Source organism: Achroia grisella, unplaced genomic scaffold (genome assembly GCF_030625045.1).
Source record: "Achroia grisella isolate CSIRO2021 unplaced genomic scaffold, CSIRO_AGI_Agris_v1 utg149, whole genome shotgun sequence".
NCBI classification, from domain to species: domain Eukaryota; kingdom Metazoa; phylum Arthropoda; class Insecta; order Lepidoptera; family Pyralidae; genus Achroia; species Achroia grisella.
In genome coordinates, this window is record NW_026712644.1 from 1,693,679 (window position 1) to 1,717,597 (window position 23,919).

Consider the following 23,919-nt stretch of genomic DNA (forward strand, 5'->3'; position numbering starts at 1 on the left):
CAACAGTGCCTAGGGCGCAACAGCGGCGCGTTAATATTTAACACCGACAATTGTTAATGCAAATAAAGATTCCATACGTCTCAGCCCTCAACATTGGGCAAATCTTCTCAAAAGGCAAAAAAAAGTGAAATGGACCCAAATGGATCCAGTGTTCGTACTGTCTCACGCCATACCACGAGATCTGCGCATCCATCGAAGATACTGATCCCGAAGAACATCTGTATTATAGTTTAATGGAATAGTAACTTACAAATACGGAACTTTGCAGAGTTCGTACAATAGTTTGTAATACGTAATGTTCTTGGCATGCGGTTCTATTTATTCATGTATTAATAGTCAAGCTATTTTCACTACTAATGATAACAATGTTATACTAAATATTGGCAATCATATATATTTTAATCTTTTCTTCGTGGCACAGAAACTCCATTTATAGAATCAGAGGAATGCCGTCTTATTTAGACGTTGCATATTATAAAGTATACTTAGGTGTAGAGTGGGCAGACCAAGGATTGTATCCGTGCGCATGGGTCATAGTTAAATGACACGATTACAAATTTAACAAATAAATTTGGCGCTTATTTTATAGATTTAATTCAATACATAAAACAGTGATTTTCAATTCATTGGTGAACACGCGAATGCCGTTTTGGATACAACAATAGTCAGATTCCGCAAGTTGATAGCGACAGCATGAATGCAATTTATTTATTGTTCAATTCTCACGCAGTAGACTCGAATTGTGTGTACAGTTATTATTGTGAACAAAATTACGCAATGTATATTATAATATATAAATTTAAAGTTTATGGGCTTCATTATCTAGCTCAGATTTTATTACGTAATGCTGTTTTAGGTAGTGGTTAGTGTCAAAATACAATCCATCATCATCATATCCTGGTCATGTCATGTTATCAAAACAACTAGGGCCTCTCAGTTTAATATGGGATAACTAATATTGACATTCAATGCTTAGAAATTAATTTAACCCAGTTGCCTGTTATTGACTGTAAGTTTAAAAAGTATATTTCGGCTATAACCACAAGGTAGTATTAAAGCTATAATACATAGATATATGAGCTGTAATTGTAAAGTTTACTACAGATTGAAATTTTAACAACCATGGAGCGTAGTTAGGTAAAATTGCTCCCAAACTTCGATTCTACTTCTGCAGCAATACAAAGGAGGGGGTAGAAAAGCATGTTCACGTATTATCTGGTAGCTCGAGGAAGTGACAAGGCAACAGACCATTCCCGAGTCGACAAAAATTATACTATCAATCAAATTGTCAAAAGAAGATAGAAATATAACTACAAGAAATTGAGAAATATGTAAAACTAAAATCCCATGATGTTTTTGAAAGAAAACAATTGGAAGTCGGAAATTTTAAACAAGTCAAAATTTTGAAAGAATTTACACAACTTTAAGACTATTGATTATAAATTGCAATTATGTTAAATCTACTTATAGTGGATGATCTTCTTAGAGATCGTATACTGTACAAGGCATCTTTTATAAATAATTGTAAGAATGTTTACTTCGTGTGGAGAATTTGACTTTGGACAAAGTCGATGCACAACAGCAGAGGCTATTCGATCTCAAGTAATGGACTGTAACACAACTTTATTGAATAATTAAAAATAGACCGATAGATTTTAGACCACGCCCTTGTCGTATGTGTAAAAATGAATTAGATATTTTATGTTGCTTTCCGTCTTTTATTACAGATGATATAGTAAATATAACTGTCACTTATACTCAGAGACCAACACTCAGATTACACAAATTTTGAATATACCAGGAAGTAGTCGCTCGAGTTTGACATTTGAGACTGAAGAAAGAGAAACTGCAGGTCATTCCACCACAAAAAAAGAAAAAAATGTGCCATATGCCCATCAGGAGAACGAAGGATGACGATAACTACACTCGCGAGCAACCACATTGACAAAAAGACAGCCTGTTGTGTAACTTGCATGCTTAGTATAATTTTATATGTGAATTGTTATTTCAATTTGTACTTACTCTTTATTATATTTCACAGATATAATTCAACGTGCAAACGTAGCACACACACATTACAACAATTAAAAAATCAGGGGAGAGTCATTAAGATCAGTAAAAATAATTTAGCAGACCAAAGGAGATCTTTAAATAAAACTGATGGTGGATCACCTGCTGTAACAGTTCCAGTGGACAATACAGATATATTGGCATGGCTACCGCAGGAGTTTTATGTGGACAGCAATGTATATGACTCCGGTACTACAATAACAATTCCGGATGATCATGTAACCTACTTTTCTATTTTTCATCATTAAAACTTTTAAATACACACTTACACTTTACACTATTAAATAAAACAAGTACACACATGTTCATTTGCGCAATTAGGGTGTATGGGACTATTACTCACCCTTCAACCCATATCAGTCGCTTATCAACAGTTGACGGATACACATCTCCGTAAACTGCATTCATTGTTTTCAAGAAACCATGGATACCACACCTCAAGAAGCTGCTCAAGTTGTTAATTTATTGCAACAAGGATCAACGAGTAGTCGCTACCCAGTTTCATTTGAGTCAGTCTGCTGTATCCCGAGTATACAAACGATATCAAGAGACTGGAGCATTCACTGGAAGACCAACAACCAGCCGCCACAGTTGTACTTCTGAACGAGACGACCGTTTCATTGTCTCAACCTCGTTTTTGTGCCTGGAGGAGGCCGAGGAGAAAGACTGGCAGCTGATGGGTACATCAGAAATATTCTCCTGGAACATGTTGTGCCCTATCCATCGAGCATTTTTGAGACGAGCTCAAACGAAGGGTACAAGCAATAAATCCAGCCCCTTCGAGCCTAGAAGAATTGAAGGCAGCGATATAATGCCAAGAATTCTAAGCACCGACTGAACCGGGAAGTCCCTCTGAAATGTATCGTCGACAACTTCCGTTGCAAGTATGATACGCGATAGCTGCATACAAAAGTCAAGGAGGGCTAACCATCGATAAAGTAACCGATAGATCTGCGGTCCGATGTGTTCAACCATGGGCAACTATACGTCACGTTGCCTTAAATCCAGGACGGCATGCCAAGAACCTTAAAAGTTTTAATTCCAAAAGAGCAAATAAAAAATATATACCGTATGTAATAAATATGTATGTAGTGATTGGAAGTGTATTTACTTAATTAATAGAATATGAAATTAATATAACGTTGGAGACGATTCATAATTATTTTATGGTATTACATAATGTAAATATTTGTCATTTGTAAGCCATTCTGTCCGGATACTATAAATCTTCTTCTGCCTGAAGTGGGCAACGAACAAATTGAATGTAGTAACAATGAACAGAGTGATGAAAACGACTGACGAATATTTTTCTAGTTAAAGTCTAAAAATAAAGATCCTTATTATTAAACCAATACCTTAAAAACAGTATCTGATTGTACCATTATGCATGTCTACATGATATATTATAAATAATAATTTAGGCCAGGTTTTTTTATTTAATTCTCCTATGTACGACCATCAAGTAAATATTCACCTCGTTCAAGAGACTACAAAAATCAAGACACTCCCTTCACAATCGAGTTATTTAAACAAATCACAAGTATTTGTAAAATCAAATTGATATTTTCTAGTCCGTATAATTGCCAAACAAATTGTGTTCTTGAGCGCAGGCATGACCATTGTGGAGGAGCATTAAGTCTTTCATAGAACATAATAAAATCAAAACGATTGGCATTGTTATATGCAGCTGCTCCATTAGCGTAAAATATGACCACCAATACAACTCAATTACTTTATGCGCGAAACCCTCAATTCCGAGTTCATTAAATGAAACAAATGATAATATATATAACAGAGTGGCAAGAAAGCTATAGACCCCCGGTCAGCAACAGGCGAACGTAGCGTAGGTCGAACCTCGGATCGTCAAATATGTGAAACATCTTTCTCAAAGGTGATTTTTTTAAAAAACAATTATCGTTCGAATTACCACCGCTCACTTAGAAGACACTTCGAATTACTTGTTCCTCTCGAGTACCAAACTATAAAGGACTGACTCAAGACCGTCGGTGTAGTTTCTCAAGTTGATTTCTTGTTGGTCTTGTGTTTTATACTTCAGAATTTGATTTTTAACCAAAATAATAAATACGTACATAGGTAGCACTAAATTCTTGCTTTTTTTTCTGGGCATCGTTAAAATTTTCCTACACTATCCGCACCGCACCTAAAAATTTTTGCCGACCAAAAATTTCAAAAAGGCATTATTAATCTCAAAATATTCATTATACAATAGTGATTACAACCAATTCATTCAGTATACTCATTACTAAAAAATGCACATCCAAATTGTCAAGTCATATAACAAGTTAGAATTGTTGGTCAAATTCTTAAAACATGAAGTCGTTGTGATAATCTTGTCGGAGTAACAGAATATAAAAATCTAATTCCGTACCCCACAATACTAGAAAAATTTACGTTACAATGATATCTATAATCGGACGATTTTTAAGACTACATCAAGAACAGATGCTTAGGAAAGCTTTTTACGTCCCGATTTACAATTTGTACACTCTGACAACGACAATTTGAATAACTGGCTGAACTACTGAGCCTAATTCTCGAAAATAGACAGAGATCCTAATATTGACCCCACAGACAGTACTTGTTGCAATTAATGACTCCTAACACTGAAGAAAGACGACTAGTAGGATTCATTCCATCTTCCTATAAAGAATGTTTGGAACAATTAAATACCAGATTTGCTAGAAACGAGTTGCTTATCCAGGTTTATGTTAGAGAATTGTTAGCAATGGTGAATCCACGATCCCAAGCTTGAAATTACTCCATTTTACGACTTATACGGTAAGTTGAATACATAGTCACTAAAGATAAATTTGCTGCTTTTCTACTTCCTATAAGCGACGTGAACACTGTACAACACAAGAACAAAGACAAGAAATGTATTATAGTTGTTGGCAATGAAATAATTTTATATGTATTGAACCCAATCCTTAATTTTATTTCGTTTCTAAATTCAGGGAAAAGCTATAATATTTTAGAGACGACGATTTAGACGACTGTTTAGGGACTCACAGCATGTCAAATGGGCGGCGGTAATCACTTACCATCAAATAAGCAGTATGAGTACCTGTTATATTTTAAAAATATATATATATTGTTCAAGGCAATGTAGGAACTACGAAGAAGTTGTTAATAAGGCTAACAATATTCCGCATCGCACCACAGAGTAACTCGTGGCACCGACTTGACGGGAATTGAACCACAATTTAATCTAGGTAACAAACTCTAATGTTTATAGAAGAGAAGAGCTCCTAGAATTTCATACATAAAATATTGTGTTCCAAAAGAATCAAGCCTGTATGCTACAACTAGTATCATAGACTAGATTGAAGAGCTTACTGGCATACAATGCTTTAAACTGTAATATGTTACTTAACATTCATCATCATCATCTGCTTCTTCCTTATCCCATTTATTTGGGGTCGGCGTAATGTTTTCTCTTGCATTCATCCCTGTTCGCAGTCATCTTGTTAGTGAACATTCATTATTTGGAATCAGATTTATATTTTTTCCATGAGAATTTAGGGGCTGTAAGCAACGAGTATGGGAAAAGGTTCCATCAGGTCATTTCGAAGATGGCAAAGAGATACCAAGTTAAATGGGAGTCGAAGGATGATTAATTACTGCTGAATATTCAAAAGAGACCAACCGAATGCCAAATATTCAAGTAAATTCTATCATTCATTATCTTTGTTTTATTTTTCTTGTAAACTATCTCACTTTTTCTTATGAATCTAAATCTTGTTGCGGTCTCCTCAACAGGACTGCTTGCTGGCCGGTTATAAGACGTGACTAGGACTGTCGAAACAATGGACAAGATAGATACGACAAGGAAAAATACGAACAACAAGATAGAAATTTTACTAAATATATTTTACATTATAAAAAAGCTCTCTTCTTTCATTAACGACGACATTTCTTAACGGTCGGCCGACCAGCAGACCGTTCACCTATAGGTATTAGAACATACTTCATATGTCATGAATAAGTTTAAATTTTGTAGATCACTGTGTAATTATATATCGGACAACCAACGTCAGAATAAAATTTCACCCACACATCAATCCAAAACAGTGACCAACACAACAGACCAAGACAGTCACCAACATATCAGAACAAGAGTGTGACCAACACATCAGACCAAGATAGTGACCAACACAATAGACAAGGTCCCCAGCGATCCAGACCAAGACAGTGACCATCACAAAGGACCAATTAAATCACCAGCACATGAGACCAAGACCAACACAATAGACAAAGTCTCTTAGAACAGGGTTTGCAATCGATGATTAGACTGGCTGGTATGACAGACGAAGTATGTTTGAATATTTGAATAAAGTGTATTGTCATTTTGCCTGCCGTCATGTTAAAAATTTCCGCACTTGTTTTTATATGACTTTATTTTGTTCACAAATATATTTTCTTTATCTGTTATTCTATATTATTTACTATTATTTATTATTTATTAGTGAGAACTTCAGAGATAATTTCCCTCACAAAGTCAGTCTCCAAGACAATGACCAATACAACAGATCAAGAGTGTGACCAACACAACAGACCAAGACAGTGACCAGCACAACAGACCAACTCGGCCACCAATACATCAGACCAAGACAGTGACCAACACAACAAACCAAGAGTGTGACCAACACATCAAACCAAGACAATGACCAACACATCAGACCAAGACAATGACCAACACATCAGACCAAGACAATGACCAACACATCAGACCAAGACAATGACCAACACATCAGACCAAGACAGTGACCAACACATCAGAGTAAACACACAAACAGACTAATTGTAAGAGAAAATTTTAAGACAGTGTAAATGTCAATGTAGAAAAAATATTCTTGTTATACAATGAGTAACAAAATAAAAAAGAATTTGTTAAGACGTTGATATAGCTATGTTGTTGATTGTTGTTATTGTTATATTGGTGATATACCAAAGTCTCTGTACCCTGTAATTTCTCTGCCATATCTCACTTTCCATATCTATCTTTTTTTTTAATAAAATTCTTGTAGACATTTCAAATCATTGAGCACCATTTTCGTTATAACTTACTTGTAAGTACCAATGTTAGAAAATAAATAATATTATCTTTTTAAATATTTAGATTCATTTTTACAATATTTTCATAATTATTTACTGGAATTTAATATACATACTATGTCACTTGTCACTAAAGGAAACACGGTTAATAAAGTTAAAATTTATCCGAGTCGGCAGTAGGCTCGCTATATATGTATATATAAACCAGTGTTTCACCACGACGTCGGTATATGTCAACACTTCTGACTACCCTATCCTATATAACAGTTATAATAGTTATATTTTCTATTAGAAACATATAAGTGAATTATTATATTTAATTCATAAAATTTACAAAATTGTTTCAGACAAAAAGTTTACTCAGTGATCATGGCCGTTGAGACTACCGAAATATCTCGTTTTCAATAAAAATAAATAGAATATAAAAAAAACAATTAAAAAACGACTTTTATACTACGATTGTGGCAAATAAGCATACGGCCCAACTGAAATCGAAACAATTCTTTCAAAGAACATAAACAGTTCACTAAATTGCCGTAAATAGTCATAAAAAATAACGTAATTCAAAAGAAAATGATAACTTATAAGCTACGCACTTTCTAATGCGATTCAATTAGAACTACAGATAAATGTGCAACTGTTTATTGCTTTATAGTAACATAGAATTTCATAAATATTCTATTTAATATTAACGATATTTAAAAACAACTCACAGACTACAAAACTTTGGACCACAGACATAAATTGAATTAAACGACGCAATTACTATTCTATAGGAATACTAAACCAGTCTTATTGTGTTATAATTATTATGAGATTAAAAAATATATAGTTTATAGATAATTTATAGACCCTTTATTATCTATATTTCGAGCATATCATCTGTAATATTATTTTTGTTACTCTAAACCTTATATAATAATTCAAAAACTTTAAACTGAAATTCATTATTACACTAGACCCAAAAATTAATACGCAAAATGTATAAATAATTGCGACATGTATTTCAATCCATGTTTGTATGGAAAAGCGCGTATGTACGACACAATTTCACAGTTTTTGTCTATTTGTCCGCGCTAATCTAAATAACATCTGAACTCATTTGAATTCAGTTTTCACTAATATAATTGCAGTAAGCTAGATACAAAATTTTATTTATACCAATCAGTTTACAGTATAAAAGTTAAGGGTACAAAGTCCCGGGCTTAGCTTAGTTACAATATAACTCCCCTTGGGGAAGGGGATTGTTAATAATGTGGACTAATAACCTCATGTACCATGTCAGTTGATCGCCACGCGGTCCACATGGAAACCATCATGGTAAATTGCTATTTGCCAAGATGGGCTATCTGACCTGACTTCATGCTCATTTTATCATCCTCCACTGGTGCCCGGCTAGCATAAACCGTTAGCGCACCATTCCAATCCATCCACGTATCAACAATATTATCATTAAAAACATAAAAAGATCATATACTTCCGTCTAGATGATGCATATAGCTTTTTTAAGGCTGTTGGCCGCAGCTGGCCTTTACAGCTACCCAGAAGATCCCGCAGAAGGTCTTTTGGCGCAACTGAAGGCCAACTCCTGCCTTATAAATACAACTTTAATCTAAAGGCACCGCTAGAAGTTCGTAACTCGGCTCATCATATTTTCGATCCCCATTTGAACGATACAGTGGCATCGACAAAACATGCATACAGCCAACATAAAACAGCTTATATATTAAACACATCTTAAATTGTCCAATTGTTAGCAGTCTCTTTCTTTTCAACACATTGATTTTAAGGCTGAATATTATTATCCCTTTGCCCGTTTTCTTCGTCTCAGACAAAGTAATGCGGTTTCCTTGCAGTGATGCCGTACTCCTGGAGCGCCGGCGCTAGGTCCTCCATCGTCATAACATACTTTTTCTCTTTAGGACCCTTCTGGTTTTTGGCCTGGTTGATCTGGCTGGATGTTCGCATCTTGCAATGCTGTAGTGCATCATTAGCAATATCTGATAGGAACTTCTGGGAGGCCAATGCGATGAGCCTTATTAACCTGAAAATTTTAACAAGAAATACTTTATTTTTTTTTTACTTTTCTGTACATCTGTACCCCTTAACATCCCATATGAAATGCTAATAGAGTAGTATATAAATAAGCTTTATTCAAAAAAACTGTTCATATGCACTATAAAGCACTATTAAATAGTCACATTTTTTATTCTATCACTCATTCAGAATGCAGACTCATCACAAGAAGAATAAGCAAAAAACTTGAATGTTGCTCTTTTAAATAAATGTTGTTTTAATTAGATTCCAGCATCCAGACCCAGCAAATGCAATAGTCACCCCCAAATACAAAATAAGTATGTATAATAATATTTGGGAGAAAGGGATAGTAAGTGTGAAATTTCTTCATCACTAACAATATACCAAGTTAGATTGAACTCCACAAAGTTCCCCCTGGTAACCAATATGACAAATTCCTGGTGAATTTATCAATTGACCTGATAATACTACATACACACTAATACAAACATTTACACACACACATTAATACAAACATCCCTTTTTCTGTATCAGGGTGACTTTGCAAAAAGTTGTCTCAACTATTTCAGTGACAGCAGCATTCTGTGTATTGTAAACTGTGTTTTGGTTGTAGGGTGCCGATTAGGCAGTGAAATCACAGGATAAGACAACTTAGTCCTCTGTAAGGACAATGCAGGAGTGATATCTATACATACAAATAAAAAAAATGAGTATCTGTTTGTAATATTGAAATAACCATTTTTTACTACATGCATATAATAATAACCTCAGGACAATTCACACAGCGCCATCTAGACCAAGTTAAGCTAAAGCTTGTGTTATGGGCACTAGATAACTGATACAAATATATAGATGTTTTTTTCGTAAATACATACATAATATACATAGAAAACATCCAGACCATCCGATACAAACAATCAGACTCATGAATACAAATGTTTGTGCCGTGCAAGGAATCTAACCCGCAACCATCGGATGTAAAGCGGTGAAAAATAAATATGGTACATACACCAATATAACATTTCTTACAATTTTTGTCTGTCTGTTTGTTCCAGCTAATCTCTGAAATGACTGAATCGATTTTGACAGGACTTTTTTTGGCAGGTAGTTGATGTAATAAGGAATAACTTAGGCTACTTTTAATTTAGAAAAATAAAGTTAAATTCCACACGGACGAATTCACAGATACAGCTAGTCACAAATAAGATAATGTGATTGATGTGTCCTAATTACAAAAAAGAGTTAAAAATGCAATCATTTGAAAATCTATTAATTAACTAAAGTATAGCTTTTACCCGTTTGCTTTTTTAATTGTAAAAGATACCCTATGTCCTTGTTGTACAATACATTTTAATGTGAATTTCATTAAGTTCCATTCAGCAGTTTATTCAGAAAATTCTTTATTGAAATAAACTTAAATTTAAGCACTTTTGAATGGTTATAACTAAATATGTAACAGATTTTGAAGCGGCTTTTTTAATTGATAGAGTGATTCAAGAGGAAGTTTTATATGTATAATATATGTACACCTGTGCGTAGCCGGGCTGAGTAGCTAGTGTATTATAAAAAAAACTTTAATTCATCTTGAATCAATACAAGACCATCAGAATATAAATAAACTTTATTTAAACCAACTTCAAATAATAGTGTTGAAGAAAATCTCTTCAAATTCAATTCAAATAGCATTAAGGATTCAATCAGAAAGTACTGGTCTTGATCAAGTATAAGACCATATCAGAAGCACCAATTACCAAATAAAAAAGAAACATGAGTAGGTAGGTTTTCATTTTCAAGGTAAAACACAATAAAAATAAATATTCAAATTGAGAAGCCTGGTTTTCTGTAAGTTGGAAGTCAATTAAAAAGAAGCATGTTCTCAATATGATTTTATTGTTTTCATGGTTACTCTACAACTTATAAAATTATTTGGATTTCTTTTTTTAATAATAAGGTCATAATTTAAAACTAATATTATAGAAATTATATGAAAATAATAATAAATGGTAAATGGTATTCTATTCTGTTCTAGAATAAAGTTAAAATTACGTTACTCCAAATTATTTAAAGGTTTATATGTTCTACCGCCTACATTCGTAATTCTAAATCACTTAGAATGTAACTAGGTACCTACAGAAATACCCCAAAATTCAAACAACTTTTAAAAATATATTACCTTGGATCTTGTGATTCGAAGCCGGACATGTTCAAATAGTGTGCAACAACTGAATCTGGTATTGAAGGGTTGTAGTTTTCAAGTTGTAGCAGAAAGTCGCTAAGTACATGTCCCGCGCCCGTATCGTCGTCCATTGCAACAGAGGGTAAACCAGTTCGGCCAACCTGCATGCTAGAAACACATAACACTTCAATCTAGCTTAAAAAAGTAAAAAACAAATAACAAAGTCAAAAATACTTACGCAAAACAGAGATGTGTGTTTTTAACAATGACAATAGACAAGCGGGAAATCAAGAAAATATTGCACGATGACGCTATACGTTTAGAGTAGGAATGATCGATATTAAACTATTCATCGATGTTTATTGATGTTTTAACTAGAATATTAAACATCCGATAATATCGGTATACCGATGTCAAGACGTCAATAATATGACTTTAAAAAACCACAAATTGAAATAAAAGTGCAATGTTGCAAAAAACACTTGCAATCTATAAATACCAAGACTAAGTAGTAGATACGGAACATTTTTTTACTGGTGTTTTACATCGATTTTATCTGAAATTATGTAATATTATCATATCTGTGCTAAAATTATTATTTGTCATGGAATATATATTATAAATAAATTCTTATTGATCGATTTCAACATCGATGTTTTTTTAACACCGATAATGTGCGCTGTTCTAGTTAACATGTCTATGGTGAGTCAGATTAGGGCGGCAACAAACATACCGATGTAATTCGTGTGATTAATATTATATTCAATGTCTGTAGATGACAATTGTTATTTGGCAATACACATGACTATAATCTCTAATTGAAATAGATAGTAACTGAAGTCCTATATTATGCAGTACTTACATAAATACATTTAAATATAGTTATTATTCCGTCTACGTATTATTTTATTGACATGTCATGTCAATAAAATAATACGTAGACTTTACTTTAGTTTTTATATTAATGGTACAAGACTGGATACTTACGTCAAAAAATTATATATATCATTTTGTAGTAAGAATAGATAGACAATAGTTATGCTCTTAAGCAAAATTGTAGTCACACAAAACACGAACAGAACTAAATATCCCTTGTACACTTTCTTTCCTTTCTAGGGCAGCTGGACACATCTTTTAAACCATCCTCTTCAGGATACTCCTTAATACCCTAATATCTCCTAGTACCCCACCATGTACCATCCTCTCTAACTTGCACCTCCTATGTCGCTATTTTTCACATGGAATACAAGTTAGACGGAATAATGGTAAATGGTAGCTATCATCATCATAAACAACACCACGGAAAACGTCATCTCTCATTTGTGTTGTAGAGGACTAGAATGTAAAAGGGCAACCGTAATAAATAGGAATTAAATAACAGGAAACGAAAGCAGTTGTACCGCCTGTTATGGCAATAAAATAATTTCAACAGAAATACTGCTTATTATCAAGATATTTGGTGGATGAAACAAGTACAAGAAACAAAGTTTAAAAAATCATGAAGTTACAGAGATAGATTCATTTTACTCGACAAAATGGAATGTCTGTTGGCGCCCTAAAATATGCTGTTGACGTCACAATGACGTGCATTTTCAATTCTGTGCAGTTGCCTAGCATGGAAATTAAGAAACTGTTATTTTAACAGATTTATTTAAACATGATTGTAAATTGGGATAAGTATTTTAAATGATATTAAGTTTAGAAATGAAAAAATATTCGTATTGTCATTTCAATAAAGTTATAGTTACGAAAAAGAGTGATATAATTAAAAATTTTATCTCTCTTTCTTCGTCTCATATTGATTAAATATTGTTGTAACTAAACGCAATCTGCGACCATGTTATCAGTGTTGCCACTTTCGGTTAATATACCATTTATTAAGGTTTAATTTTAAATTATGTATTGACGATCTGCTATATAATATCAGCGGTGATAGTCTATTTTGGTTATGTAAAAGTATCAGAAATAGACCAAAATCCGTTTTGGAAACACAAAACATAAAGTAACCGAATGATTTGTTATTGAATAACAATAAAATATGTTTATTTTAAGTTTTGTTATTTCGTAATTCCTCTAAGTAAATTGTTTTTATATATTTCAGAAAATTCAATTCATTAGACTTCTGTTACTTGTTTATATTATTTCGATTAAAAAGATATAATATTAAGGAAAAAAATTGACTTTATAATAGGCACACCGACCTCGTGGTACTTTATCGTGTGGTTGGCAACATTTGCCCCTTCCTTCCTTTTGCGCCGCTCCTCTGAGCAGAATTGCGAGAGAACGTGATCGATCGAATTTCAAAAAAGGCACACACCTACCCCTGTGCTCCCGTGATCACGAAACCACACCAAAATCTCCTGATTATAAAATTCAGGAGTTAGTTGTTTCGTGATTTCTCCATTCCGTGTGTGTACCTGTAGTATTCCGAGTCGACGCCCGCGAGGCAATTACCCAGTGAAGAGCCCACCTAATTGAACAAAATGTCGAACCTCGCCGATCCGGTCGCGTTTGCGAAAGACTTCATCGCCGGCGGTGTCTCTGCCGCTGTCTCGAAAACCGCCGTCGCGCCCATCGAGCGCGTCAAGCTGCTACTCCAGGTGCAGCACGTCAGCAAGCAGATCACCGAGGACCAGCGTTACAAGGGTATCGTCGATGCTTTCGTCCGCATTCCCAAGGAGCAGGGACCCCTGTCATTCTGGCGTGGTAATCTCGCCAACGTCATCAGGTATTTCCCCACTCAGGCCCTCAACTTCGCCTTCAAAGACAAGTACAAGCAGGTGTTCCTCGGTGGCGTAGACAAGAACACTCAGTTCTGGCGCTACTTCGCCGGAAACCTGGCCTCCGGTGGTGCCGCCGGTGCCACGTCCCTCTGCTTCGTGTACCCGCTTGACTTCGCGCGTACACGTCTCGCCGCCGATGTAGGAAAAGGCGACGGACAGCGCGAGTTCAGTGGCCTCGGAAACTGCCTGAGCAAAATCTTCAAAACAGACGGTCTCATCGGCTTGTACAGAGGATTCGGTGTATCAGTACAAGGTATCATCATCTACCGTGCCTCCTACTTCGGATTCTACGACACAGCTCGTGGCATGTTGCCCGACCCCAAGAACACACCACTTGTCATCAGTTGGGCTATTGCACAGACCGTCACCACTGTTGCTGGTATCATCTCCTATCCATTCGACACAGTCCGTAGGCGTATGATGATGCAGTCTGGCCGTGCCAAGGCTGATATCCTCTACAGGAGCACACTCCACTGCTGGGCAACCATCGCCAAGACTGAAGGAAGCTCTGCCTTCTTCAAGGGAGCCTTCTCCAACGTCCTAAGAGGCACAGGTGGTGCTTTCGTGCTCGTCTTATACGATGAGATCAAGAAGCTCCTCTAAATTTAATGTAAGAATTTGTTACCATAATTTCAATTCCCCATTCACCATACAGTCACACCCTGGATTTCTGTATTATTACATGCGAAAATCAATTCTAGTAACTTATTTTTAGTTAAATAAAGTGTTATAAATTGATTCCAACATTAAATTGTTTTATTAAAATCAATACTTGTGTTACATAATAACTTGTGGTGACCTAGCTGTTTTGTCTATGTGTAGTTAGGATACAATGTAGCATCAAAGATTTCATCTATTCTATTCTGAATTCAAAAATTTGAATAGTTTTTCACTAATTTTCAGCAGTCATTCTGCCAGTGTGTGACAGTTATGTAATAACCTAAATACAGTCTGTAGATTGAAGCCAAGGTTAAGGCAGGAAATAGTACAGATGGCTCAAGTACTACATAACTGAAATCTTTGTTGGCACATAAATGTATCTGAATAATAGTGTGCAGGAATATTCTTTGCTAATTAGAATCAATACATAACCTAGTGACATTGCTTGGAGTGAGACCTTGTACTTTGTAAAAGTATCATGGACTTATGTAATGCTCACATTATGCTGTGAAAATTGTCTTAAATCATGTGATTTTATAGTAGTTACGTAACAGTATGTATCTGTGCTATTCTGTATGAGTGAGGACACTAAAGACATATTTATTTAGTTCACTTTGAAAAAGTGTAGTGTATTGATCCACTTTGAGACTTCATTAAATTAATATTGGAGTTGTAATTTAGAATGGTTAAAAGCTATCTACCATAATGCGGATATTGTTTGCTCGGCGTGGATTTTTCTATAGAAAAACTCATGCGACACGAGTTATGATAATATAGAGATGTTAAAAATAATATTGTGGTTTTCCTTCTCTTTTTTTTATTTTATTTTTTTTAACTTAAGGCAAAGGAATAATATTCATGGCTTTAACATCTATGTTAAATGCCCATTAATTCTTGTATCTCAGAAGTTAATTTTAGTCTGTCAAAGAATGATGAATAAATAAATATATATACAGGTGACTGATTTTTCTGCGAATGACGTAATCTTGAATGCCGTCACTACTTACGAAGAATGGAGTGAAGTTAAGTACAGTTACCAAAATGTGGAATAGGTTACTTTCGTTATGTCATCGAAACTAAAAACAATTTTAACAGTTGAAATACAGTGAAATTAGTAATTAAATAAACTGTGGATTATCCACAGTCTACATATTCAATACATATTGCTCTAATTCTAGATTACATTTCAATATATTTAATATTAAATTTTAACAGTTGAAATTCAGTAAAATTAATAATTAGACAAATTAAGATTTACACAGTTAACTATATTGCTCTAATTCTGGATTAGGGTCATTCATAATGTGTTACACGCTAATGTAATCAATGTGTAACATTACATAACAAGGCGTTGTAAGAGTCGCAAAGTTCCTGTAAAAATAATAAGGCCAAGGGGTTTTAGATTTTGTTATCTCACATTCTAATTGTAGTACATATTAAAATACGTTTTTAACTATAAAAATGTGATCAGCTGTGACATGGGAGGGGAAAGGGGGGAAATTGCTGTGACGTAATTAAGAATGGCTCTTGTTATAATGATAAATACTGTTATTATAGTTTAATACTTTTATTGTAGCAGAAGACATGACATTGTACAAGCAAGACATTTTCTAATAATCTCTGTTCAGTGTTGCCATACTAATCTATATAATTCTAACACTTGTTACATCCCCCTTCCTTCACAATAAATGAACTTAATAAACATGATCTTTTAAATAACTTGGAGGTTTTACTATTCTACCTGACCTAGTGGTAAAGTAATGATTTTCATTATTGTGACTTTCAGTTTGAACTTGTAACTCAATATTATTATCTTTAATTACAGTTTGCTCTTTATCATCACAATCTTTACTTTGACCACTATCACAATCTACATCTATTTTCCTTTCTTTTTTAATAATAAGCTTAGACTGATCTTTACAATTATGCAAATACTTTCTATTTCTATCTAGCATTTGTCCATTTTCACACATTACTTTATATGAATTAGGTCTATAATCTTTTCTAATTATTTCAGCATATGTAAAAGGCTTTTTATCACATTCTAATATAACTTTTTGCCCAATGTTCAATTCTGGTAACTTTTTAGTGTTTTTATCAAAATATTTTTTCTGTCTAAAACTATTTTTGTACAATTTAGTCTGTATTCTTATATTATCATTACTTGGACATGAATATTGTGGTAATAAACCTTGAACATTTCTATTCATTAACAATTCAGAAGGAGTTTTATTCTCCATTTCTACTTTAGGAGTGTTTCTGTACTCTAATAATGCTAAATACTTGTCTTTCTTTTCATAATCAGCTTTTTTAAACAAATTTTTAACCGTTTGCACATATCTCTCAGCAAGACCATTTGACTGAGGAAATGTAGGACTACTAGTTCTGTGAGTAAAATTCCAATTTTTTGTAAATTCTCTAAACTTTTGATTACAAAAATTTGTACCATTATCCGAATATAAAATATCAGGAATACCAAATCTAGCAAATACTGATTTAAATGCAGCAATTGTTACTTCTGCAGATAAATTACTTAAACTTATAATTTCAAAGTATTTACTGTAATGATCTACAATAATTAGAAATGGCTTTTCCTTATAATAAAAAACATCACTTCCTAAAACTGACCATGGCTTATGAGGCATGTCTCTTATGGTCATAGGTTCTTTACTATTACGTTTTTTAAATCTACAACATGTATTACAATTCTGTACCTTATTTTCTATCTCTTTATTCATATGAGGCCAAAATATACATGATCTAGCTCTAGCCTTGCATTTTTCAATACCTAAATGATTGTAGTGTAACTGTTCAAGCATATTTTGTCTCATTGACATTGGTATTACTACACAGTTATTTTTAAATATTAAATCATCATATACAAAAAGTTCTTCTTTGAATGTACAATAATCTCTCAAACTGTCTGGTACTTTCTCTATATTATCTGGCCATCCTTCTATAATATATTTTTTTAATAACTTAAATTCCCTGTCATTTTCTGTTTCTTTCTTAATTTCTTCTAATCTACAAGATTTAACTGGAATATTTTCTATAATCATACCTACCTGTGCCTCTATTTCTTTTTCCTTAATACATCCTATTTTATTTGTATCAAATATCTGTATATACTTATTTATTATATCATGACAATGCATATTTTTATTACATATTACTTGCCTCAGATTTTTACGTTCAAACAGTTTTAAATGTTCCATAGTATTCCAACCTAATATTGGTGTACAATTTGCTTTTACTACTTGAAATCTCAAATTAACTTGCCTATTATTGATCAGTTTACATCTCAAGTCTATAAAACCTAAACTATTAATTTGTGACCCGTCATAATTATGTAACTTAATATTACTACTTTTAATCATTGTATTACAACCTAACTGCTTAATAATTTTCAATGGTAACACATTACAATCAGATCCTGTATCTAACTTAAAGTCAATAATTTTGCTTCCTACTTGAAGAGACTCAAATAAATCACTTTTATTTATTGTTCCGACCTCTATAGAACTAATCACAATGTCAGATGATACGGATTCATTTATCACTTGCACTTTATTTCTATTTTTACACACTCGCGCGAAATGACCACGACGTCCACACTTTCTACACTGTAGATTGTATGCTGGACATTTATACCCATGACTATAACCACACTTATAACACAAACTATTTTTCTTACTTGCATTATGTATTGATACCTCAGCTTGTCTACCTTGTGCTGTTTGACTTTTTCCCTTTGTCTGGCTCTTGTTGTACTCATACTTACTGCTTTTCTTTATTTCTGCTACCTCTATTTTCTCTTTTTCAAATTTCTGCATCTGTATACAAGTTATTTCGAACGTTTTACATATTTGTATACATTTATTTAGATCAAGACCATGCTCTTTTAATAATCTTTCACGTAGGCTCTTTTCTCTTATTCCTCGAATAATCTGGTCCCTTATTAAACTGTCTCGCAGTGACTCGAAATTACAATCATTGCTCAATATACGTAATTCTGTTACGTAATCGTCGATACATTCGTCTTCCTTCATAACTCTACTGAAGAAAATATGTCTATTCATAGACTCATTTTTCTGTGGTATGAAATAATTATCAAATTTCTTTATTAGGTCATCGAACTTTGTAGAAGAGGTTAAATCAAAAGTATTATATATTTGTATTACCTCGTCACCTATTGTGTGAAGAAATAATGCTATTTGTCCCTCATCATCCAATTTTACATCAGCTCCTGACGCTTTCACATATAACTGATATCTTTGCTTAAATCTTTTGTAATTTTCGGCAATGTCGCCGGTAAACGACAATGATGGCGGCGGCTTCAACATATCCATATTTTTTGGTTTACTTACTCAATATCACTTATTTATTATCACTCTCTATCACTTTTTTCAGTTTAAATTATCGACTGCGCCATGTTATAATGATAAATACTGTTATTATAGTTTAATACTTTTATTGTAGCAGAAGACATGACATTGTACAAGCAAGACATTTTCTAATAATCTCTGTTCAGTGTTGCCATACTAATCTATATAATTCTAACACTTGTTACAGCTCTGTACTCTGGAAATATGAATGAATGACAGGAACGAAATTACTACGGTTTTGCACATTATTATACTCTTAAATTAAATCGACTATAAAAAAGAAACATTCCATATTTCGTAGTCTATGGAAGAAAGTAGACTAGGTTGTGAGGTCTAAGGATCTGTGCCTGTTTCATCATTGAAAAAGGAAATGGACGAATATTTCCCATATTCGTCTATTTTTAAAAGGTCTATTTTTTCTTTTTTTTTCTTAGTAAATCGTCACAAGACAAGCTGATGTACTGCCATGGAAAAACTAGCTGAAATTTTTATTGATTTATTTGGCTTAGTCTTATTACGTTACATAATAAAAACAGATTGGGTTTAAACCAATTTTGCTGGCCTAATTATGTAATGTTATTACTAATATTTCTCAATTGTAAAGGTTTATTTTCTATGGATTGCTAAGTTTACTTTTTTTTACTATTTAATTAGTACAAAATTGTAATTTTTAATGTTACAATTGTAAATTGTTAATAATTTCGTTACATAATAATATTAATAATAGGGATAAGGATGAAGCAGATGATTATTATCACATATTTTATCTATACATTTTTTTAATTCATAATGGAATCTTACATGCGCTAACAGTTAACTGGCGGGAAACCAGTGTAAAATGATAAGAAGAACATGAGGTCAGGTCAGTTAGGCCATGGTGATAAATTCACCAGGACTTTACCTTTTTTTTCGGACTACTCTAATGCTGTTGGCCATAGCTGGCCTTTACAGCTTCACTGTACGATAGGGGGTGAGTGCAAATGGCACTCCAAACCCGCGGAAGGACTTATGGAGCGGTTAAAGGGTAACTCCCGCCTGACGGATACGAATTTATAGGAATTTACCATGATGATTTCCAGGGGGAACCGCGTGGAGTCAACCTGACATGGTACATTGCTAGCAATGGGGCTATTAGTCCACATCACTAACAATCCATACCCTCTATACCTCTTGTACCTTTAAATTTATAAAATGAATTCGCCTCCGCCACTGTTGTCTGTTCACTTAGATATTTTAAACTACCCAACGGATTTTGATGAAGTTTTTTGCCATAGATGTTGATTCAAGAAGAAGGAATATATGTATAATACATGTACACCCGTGTCAAGCCGGAGCGGGTAGGTAGCATAATATAATAGGTAAAGTTCACAAGGTTGTAGGAAAGTAATATCTCGATCTACTACTGAACCAATTTTGAAAATGCCAGATAGCCCATTTATCAAGGAAAGTTATAGACATAATATATAACATCACACTAAAGCCAATAAATTCGGAGCTGCATTGAAAAATCTAGCAAAAACAGGAAAAATCTACTAGGTTTTTTCTAATACAATACAAACTACGAGCCCATTATAACAAATTAGATTTTTTTTTAGTAATGGATAGGCCATTTATCGAAGAAGGCTATATATATGGTTTATATATAACATCACTCTACGTCAAATAGGAGCGGAGCAAAAATGTAGCAAGAACTGAGGAAAGTCGCGCTGGTCTACTAGTTTTTCTAAAACAATACAAGCTATGCATCTAGTAAGTAGGTATATGTAACAAACTTACATAGTACCTACTACGTCAACCATTTAGTAGTTTAGTACGTACATATGATAAAATGTTATATAACTATATTCATAGATAGATAGAAATGCCCTTGAATCATGATTAGATAATGTTGGCGTCTGTGGAAGAGCAAATATGTAGATAGGTACGCATATTACTTTATAATATTAGCCTTTATTTTTAAACTTTAAACGGCTAATAAAATTATAAATAGGTACCAATCTACCTAGCTGGACCAATAGACGTCCTCGGTGGTTTAGCGGTTATCACACCGTCTTACTTCCAATGGTCGCGGGTTCGATTCTTCGCACGACACAAACATTTTGTATTCAAGAGTATGTTTGTTTTTATCGGTCTGGTGTTCTCTATGTATATACAAAAACAAAAAGTATTTATATCAGTCGTCTAGTACTCATAACACAAGCTCTGCTTACCGTGGGACTAGACGGCGCTGTGTTAACCATCAGGTAGGCCGTCAGTATGTTGACCATTTCAATTACATGAACATCTCCTGCCTCGGGATCTTCGACCGAGGATGGGAAGCTGCAGCGCCAAGTTTCCAACGTAGTCGGGCAGCCTTTTTTAAGTGTTCATACTTACTTATATGATACTTGATCCTTGAAACAACCTCCTATACTTATATAATAATAATAACAACCCAGGACAATTTACATACACAACGCCATACATACATACTTATTTTACATAACAACCACCTAATTAATAAATAATCTAATATATAAAAATCTCGTGTCGCAGGTTTCATGTTTATACTCTTCCAGCTATAAACGGCTTGACCGATTTTTATGAAATTTTGTATGTATTTTTAGTAGGTCTGAGAATAATTTTATAACAAATATTTTCAACAACATTATTTATATTTGTGCCATTAAAAATTACATACAGCCATAAATTTACACCATTCTACCACCGACCCTATTTTTTAATAGCAATATTTATTTATATGGCAAAACAACGTTTGCTGGAACGGCTAGTAATCATAATAAAAAAATACAACTAATTATTGTATAAAATAGTCTGTACCTCTGGAGATAGAAGCAAGTCAGCTTTGTAAATTGTGCTTCGGTTAAATAGTAAGAATGGCAGTGAAATTACAGGGTACAGGGGCATGACAACATAGTCCTACGGAATGGTAAGGTATAAGGTACGAACGTCACATAATGCGATGATCGTGCGTTCTTCATGTACTTAGGTAAACTTGTAAATGATGGGCCGTCTAGAGATACATTAAAAAAATAATACAGTTTGTCGTTTAAATTAAAAATAATAGGAACAAAATAACGCTATATATTATAAGCGTTTATTTTTTAAATGCTTTTTATTTACCAATTCTCGATTGTAAATCGATAATTTTGCGATGTTTTTATTAATCTATTGATAATTTAACTTTTTTTGTCAGAAATTTGGTAAATTGCAATTGTGATACATTAGTGTCAGCTTTAAATAATTAAACCCTAAGTACTTATTTTAAAAGTGTAAACCTTAATCGGTTATATAATGTAATAACCCACTTACATGTGAGTTGAGTGTGAACACGTGAGTTGTGAGGTATTATCGAATAGGTGCAAGAAATAGTTCGCAATTTGAAGTAATTGCGTACGTTACAGAAGAAACACTATGGCCATGACTTACGCGTACTAGAGATCAATGACCTTATAACTATGTGCAGAATTTTAATGATATTATTATGTTATCGGCTTTCGGAACAATTGTAGAAAGTGGTCTACTCTGGTTACTGGGGAAGGGGATTGTTAGTAATGTGGACAAGTGACCCTATAGCTGGTAAAGTTGACCTCCACCTTAAAACCATCGTCTATTTCCTTTAGAGACTTTAAGCACTAAGACTGATTTGTTTAGTTATTTAACCAAATGTAAATTTGATATTTTAACTCTAATGAATTATGTATAATATCAGAATGTAACTGTGCATTATTTAAAAAAAAATAGAGGCCTCTAATAATTAGATTCCTTCGTGGCTAGTAATATAAACTCATGTCGCCACAAGCTTACCTTTCGGTCGGTTTTGAATTTCGAATAACCTCCATGGTCAATCATCGGTGTCCATTTCTTCCAGTTATAACGCGCTCATTGTGCGTAGGTATGTACAGTGGAAAACCATCTGTAAACGTTGTTAATAAAGTTCAACGTTGCATTTAATGTAATAATCACTTTTCAATGGTATTTTTGTCGGTAGCCCAAGGCAGGTAGACTAACAATATTGGTACAAAGAAATTATTCTTTTTAGGCGGGAGATATTTTATAGATGGAGTAAATGTTTAAAAAGAAACTAAACTAAGTTAAAGCTGGCTGGTTGTACGAAGCGTTGCCATAATATTTTTTTTTTTTAATAAATGAGAGAGATCAGGTCAAATCATCACATACATAAAGAAATATTTTTTATATGAAATTGTGAAAGCATTTTACAACAAGCGGTTACATAGATTCAATTCAGCTTTCGTTCTCAAAGAACAGTGCCAACTCTATAACGTAGTGTTTTTTCTTTTTATTTACTCAGTGCATAGTAACTAAAGGAATAAATATTATTTAAAAACAATCAAAATCATCGTTAAAAACAACATAGTATTGATTTTTATTGTTTTATTCACACTTTTAATGACAAACAACTATATTGAAAACAGTTTTTTTAAAACAATATTTTTTTATGGTGTTATTATTCGTCTACGCCTAAGGTCGCCAGCTGTCTCCTTCCACGGCGGAGAATTAAAATCTTATTTTTAATTGATGATGTTTCTGGATCAGAATGGTGTACCTGGGATAACGGTTTACGCTGGCGGGCTGGTGCCCCGCCAGCATGCTGTTGGATGATGAGATAACATGTAGTTAGGTCAGTTTGTCCATCGTGGTGTAATTCACCTGAAAATAAAGTTGATTATCAGGGTGGACCGCGTGTAGGTCGAGTACATTGTTATCAATA

General features: G+C 33.6%; 3 protein-coding genes across 4 annotated transcripts; 1 reads left to right on the forward strand and 2 right to left on the reverse strand.

Annotated features, from left to right (window-relative positions):
* Positions 1 to 7,589: 7,589 nt before the first annotated feature.
* LOC131840777 (transcription initiation factor TFIID subunit 10-like) lies at positions 7,590 to 11,680 on the reverse strand. 2 transcript variants are annotated; one of them, XM_059188975.1, is made up of 3 exons: positions 11,598 to 11,680; positions 11,357 to 11,520; positions 7,590 to 9,190 (listed from the first exon to the last, which is right to left on the reverse strand). In XM_059188975.1, the coding sequence occupies exons 2-3, from the start codon at positions 11,488 to 11,490 to the stop codon at positions 8,974 to 8,976; spliced, it is 351 nt and encodes a 116-aa protein (XP_059044958.1). In that variant the 5' UTR covers positions 11,491 to 11,520; positions 11,598 to 11,680; the 3' UTR covers positions 7,590 to 8,973. The 2 variants fall into 2 exon arrangements, with proteins under 2 accessions (XP_059044958.1, XP_059044957.1); XM_059188974.1 differs by having other exon boundaries at positions 11,357 to 11,527; positions 11,598 to 11,678.
* Positions 11,681 to 13,588: 1,908 nt separating this feature from the next.
* Positions 13,589 to 14,886, forward strand: LOC131840771 (ADP,ATP carrier protein). The gene has a single exon (XM_059188967.1). It carries the CDS (start codon positions 13,843 to 13,845, stop codon positions 14,743 to 14,745), a length of 903 nt encoding a protein of 300 aa, XP_059044950.1. The 5' UTR covers positions 13,589 to 13,842; the 3' UTR covers positions 14,746 to 14,886.
* Positions 14,887 to 15,864: 978 nt separating this feature from the next.
* Positions 15,865 to 19,151, reverse strand: LOC131840808 (uncharacterized protein K02A2.6-like). Its single transcript, XM_059189004.1, has 3 exons — positions 18,497 to 19,151; positions 16,967 to 17,899; positions 15,865 to 15,878 (listed from the first exon to the last, which is right to left on the reverse strand). Exons 1-3 carry the CDS (start codon positions 19,149 to 19,151, stop codon positions 15,865 to 15,867), a joined length of 1,602 nt encoding a protein of 533 aa, XP_059044987.1.
* Positions 19,152 to 23,919: the final 4,768 nt, after the last annotated feature.

Coding starts and splice junctions, on each gene's coding strand:
- LOC131840771 (XM_059188967.1), top strand. CDS start 13,843: ATGTCGAACCTCGCCGATCCGGTCGCGTTTGCGAAAGACTTCATCGCC.
- LOC131840777 (XM_059188974.1), bottom strand. CDS start 11,526: ATGCAGGTTGGCCGAACTGGTTTACCCTCTGTTGCAATGGACGACGAT. Junction 9,191..11,356: donor TTCGAATCACAAGATCCAAG/GTAATATATTTT, acceptor TAAAATTTTCAG/GTTAATAAGGCTCATCGCAT.
- LOC131840808 (XM_059189004.1), bottom strand. CDS start 19,151: ATGGATATGTTGAAGCCGCCGCCATCATTGTCGTTTACCGGCGACATT. Junction 17,900..18,496: donor GGTATCAATACATAATGCAA/GTAAGAAAAATA, acceptor CAAATAAAATAG/GATGTATTAAGGAAAAAGAA.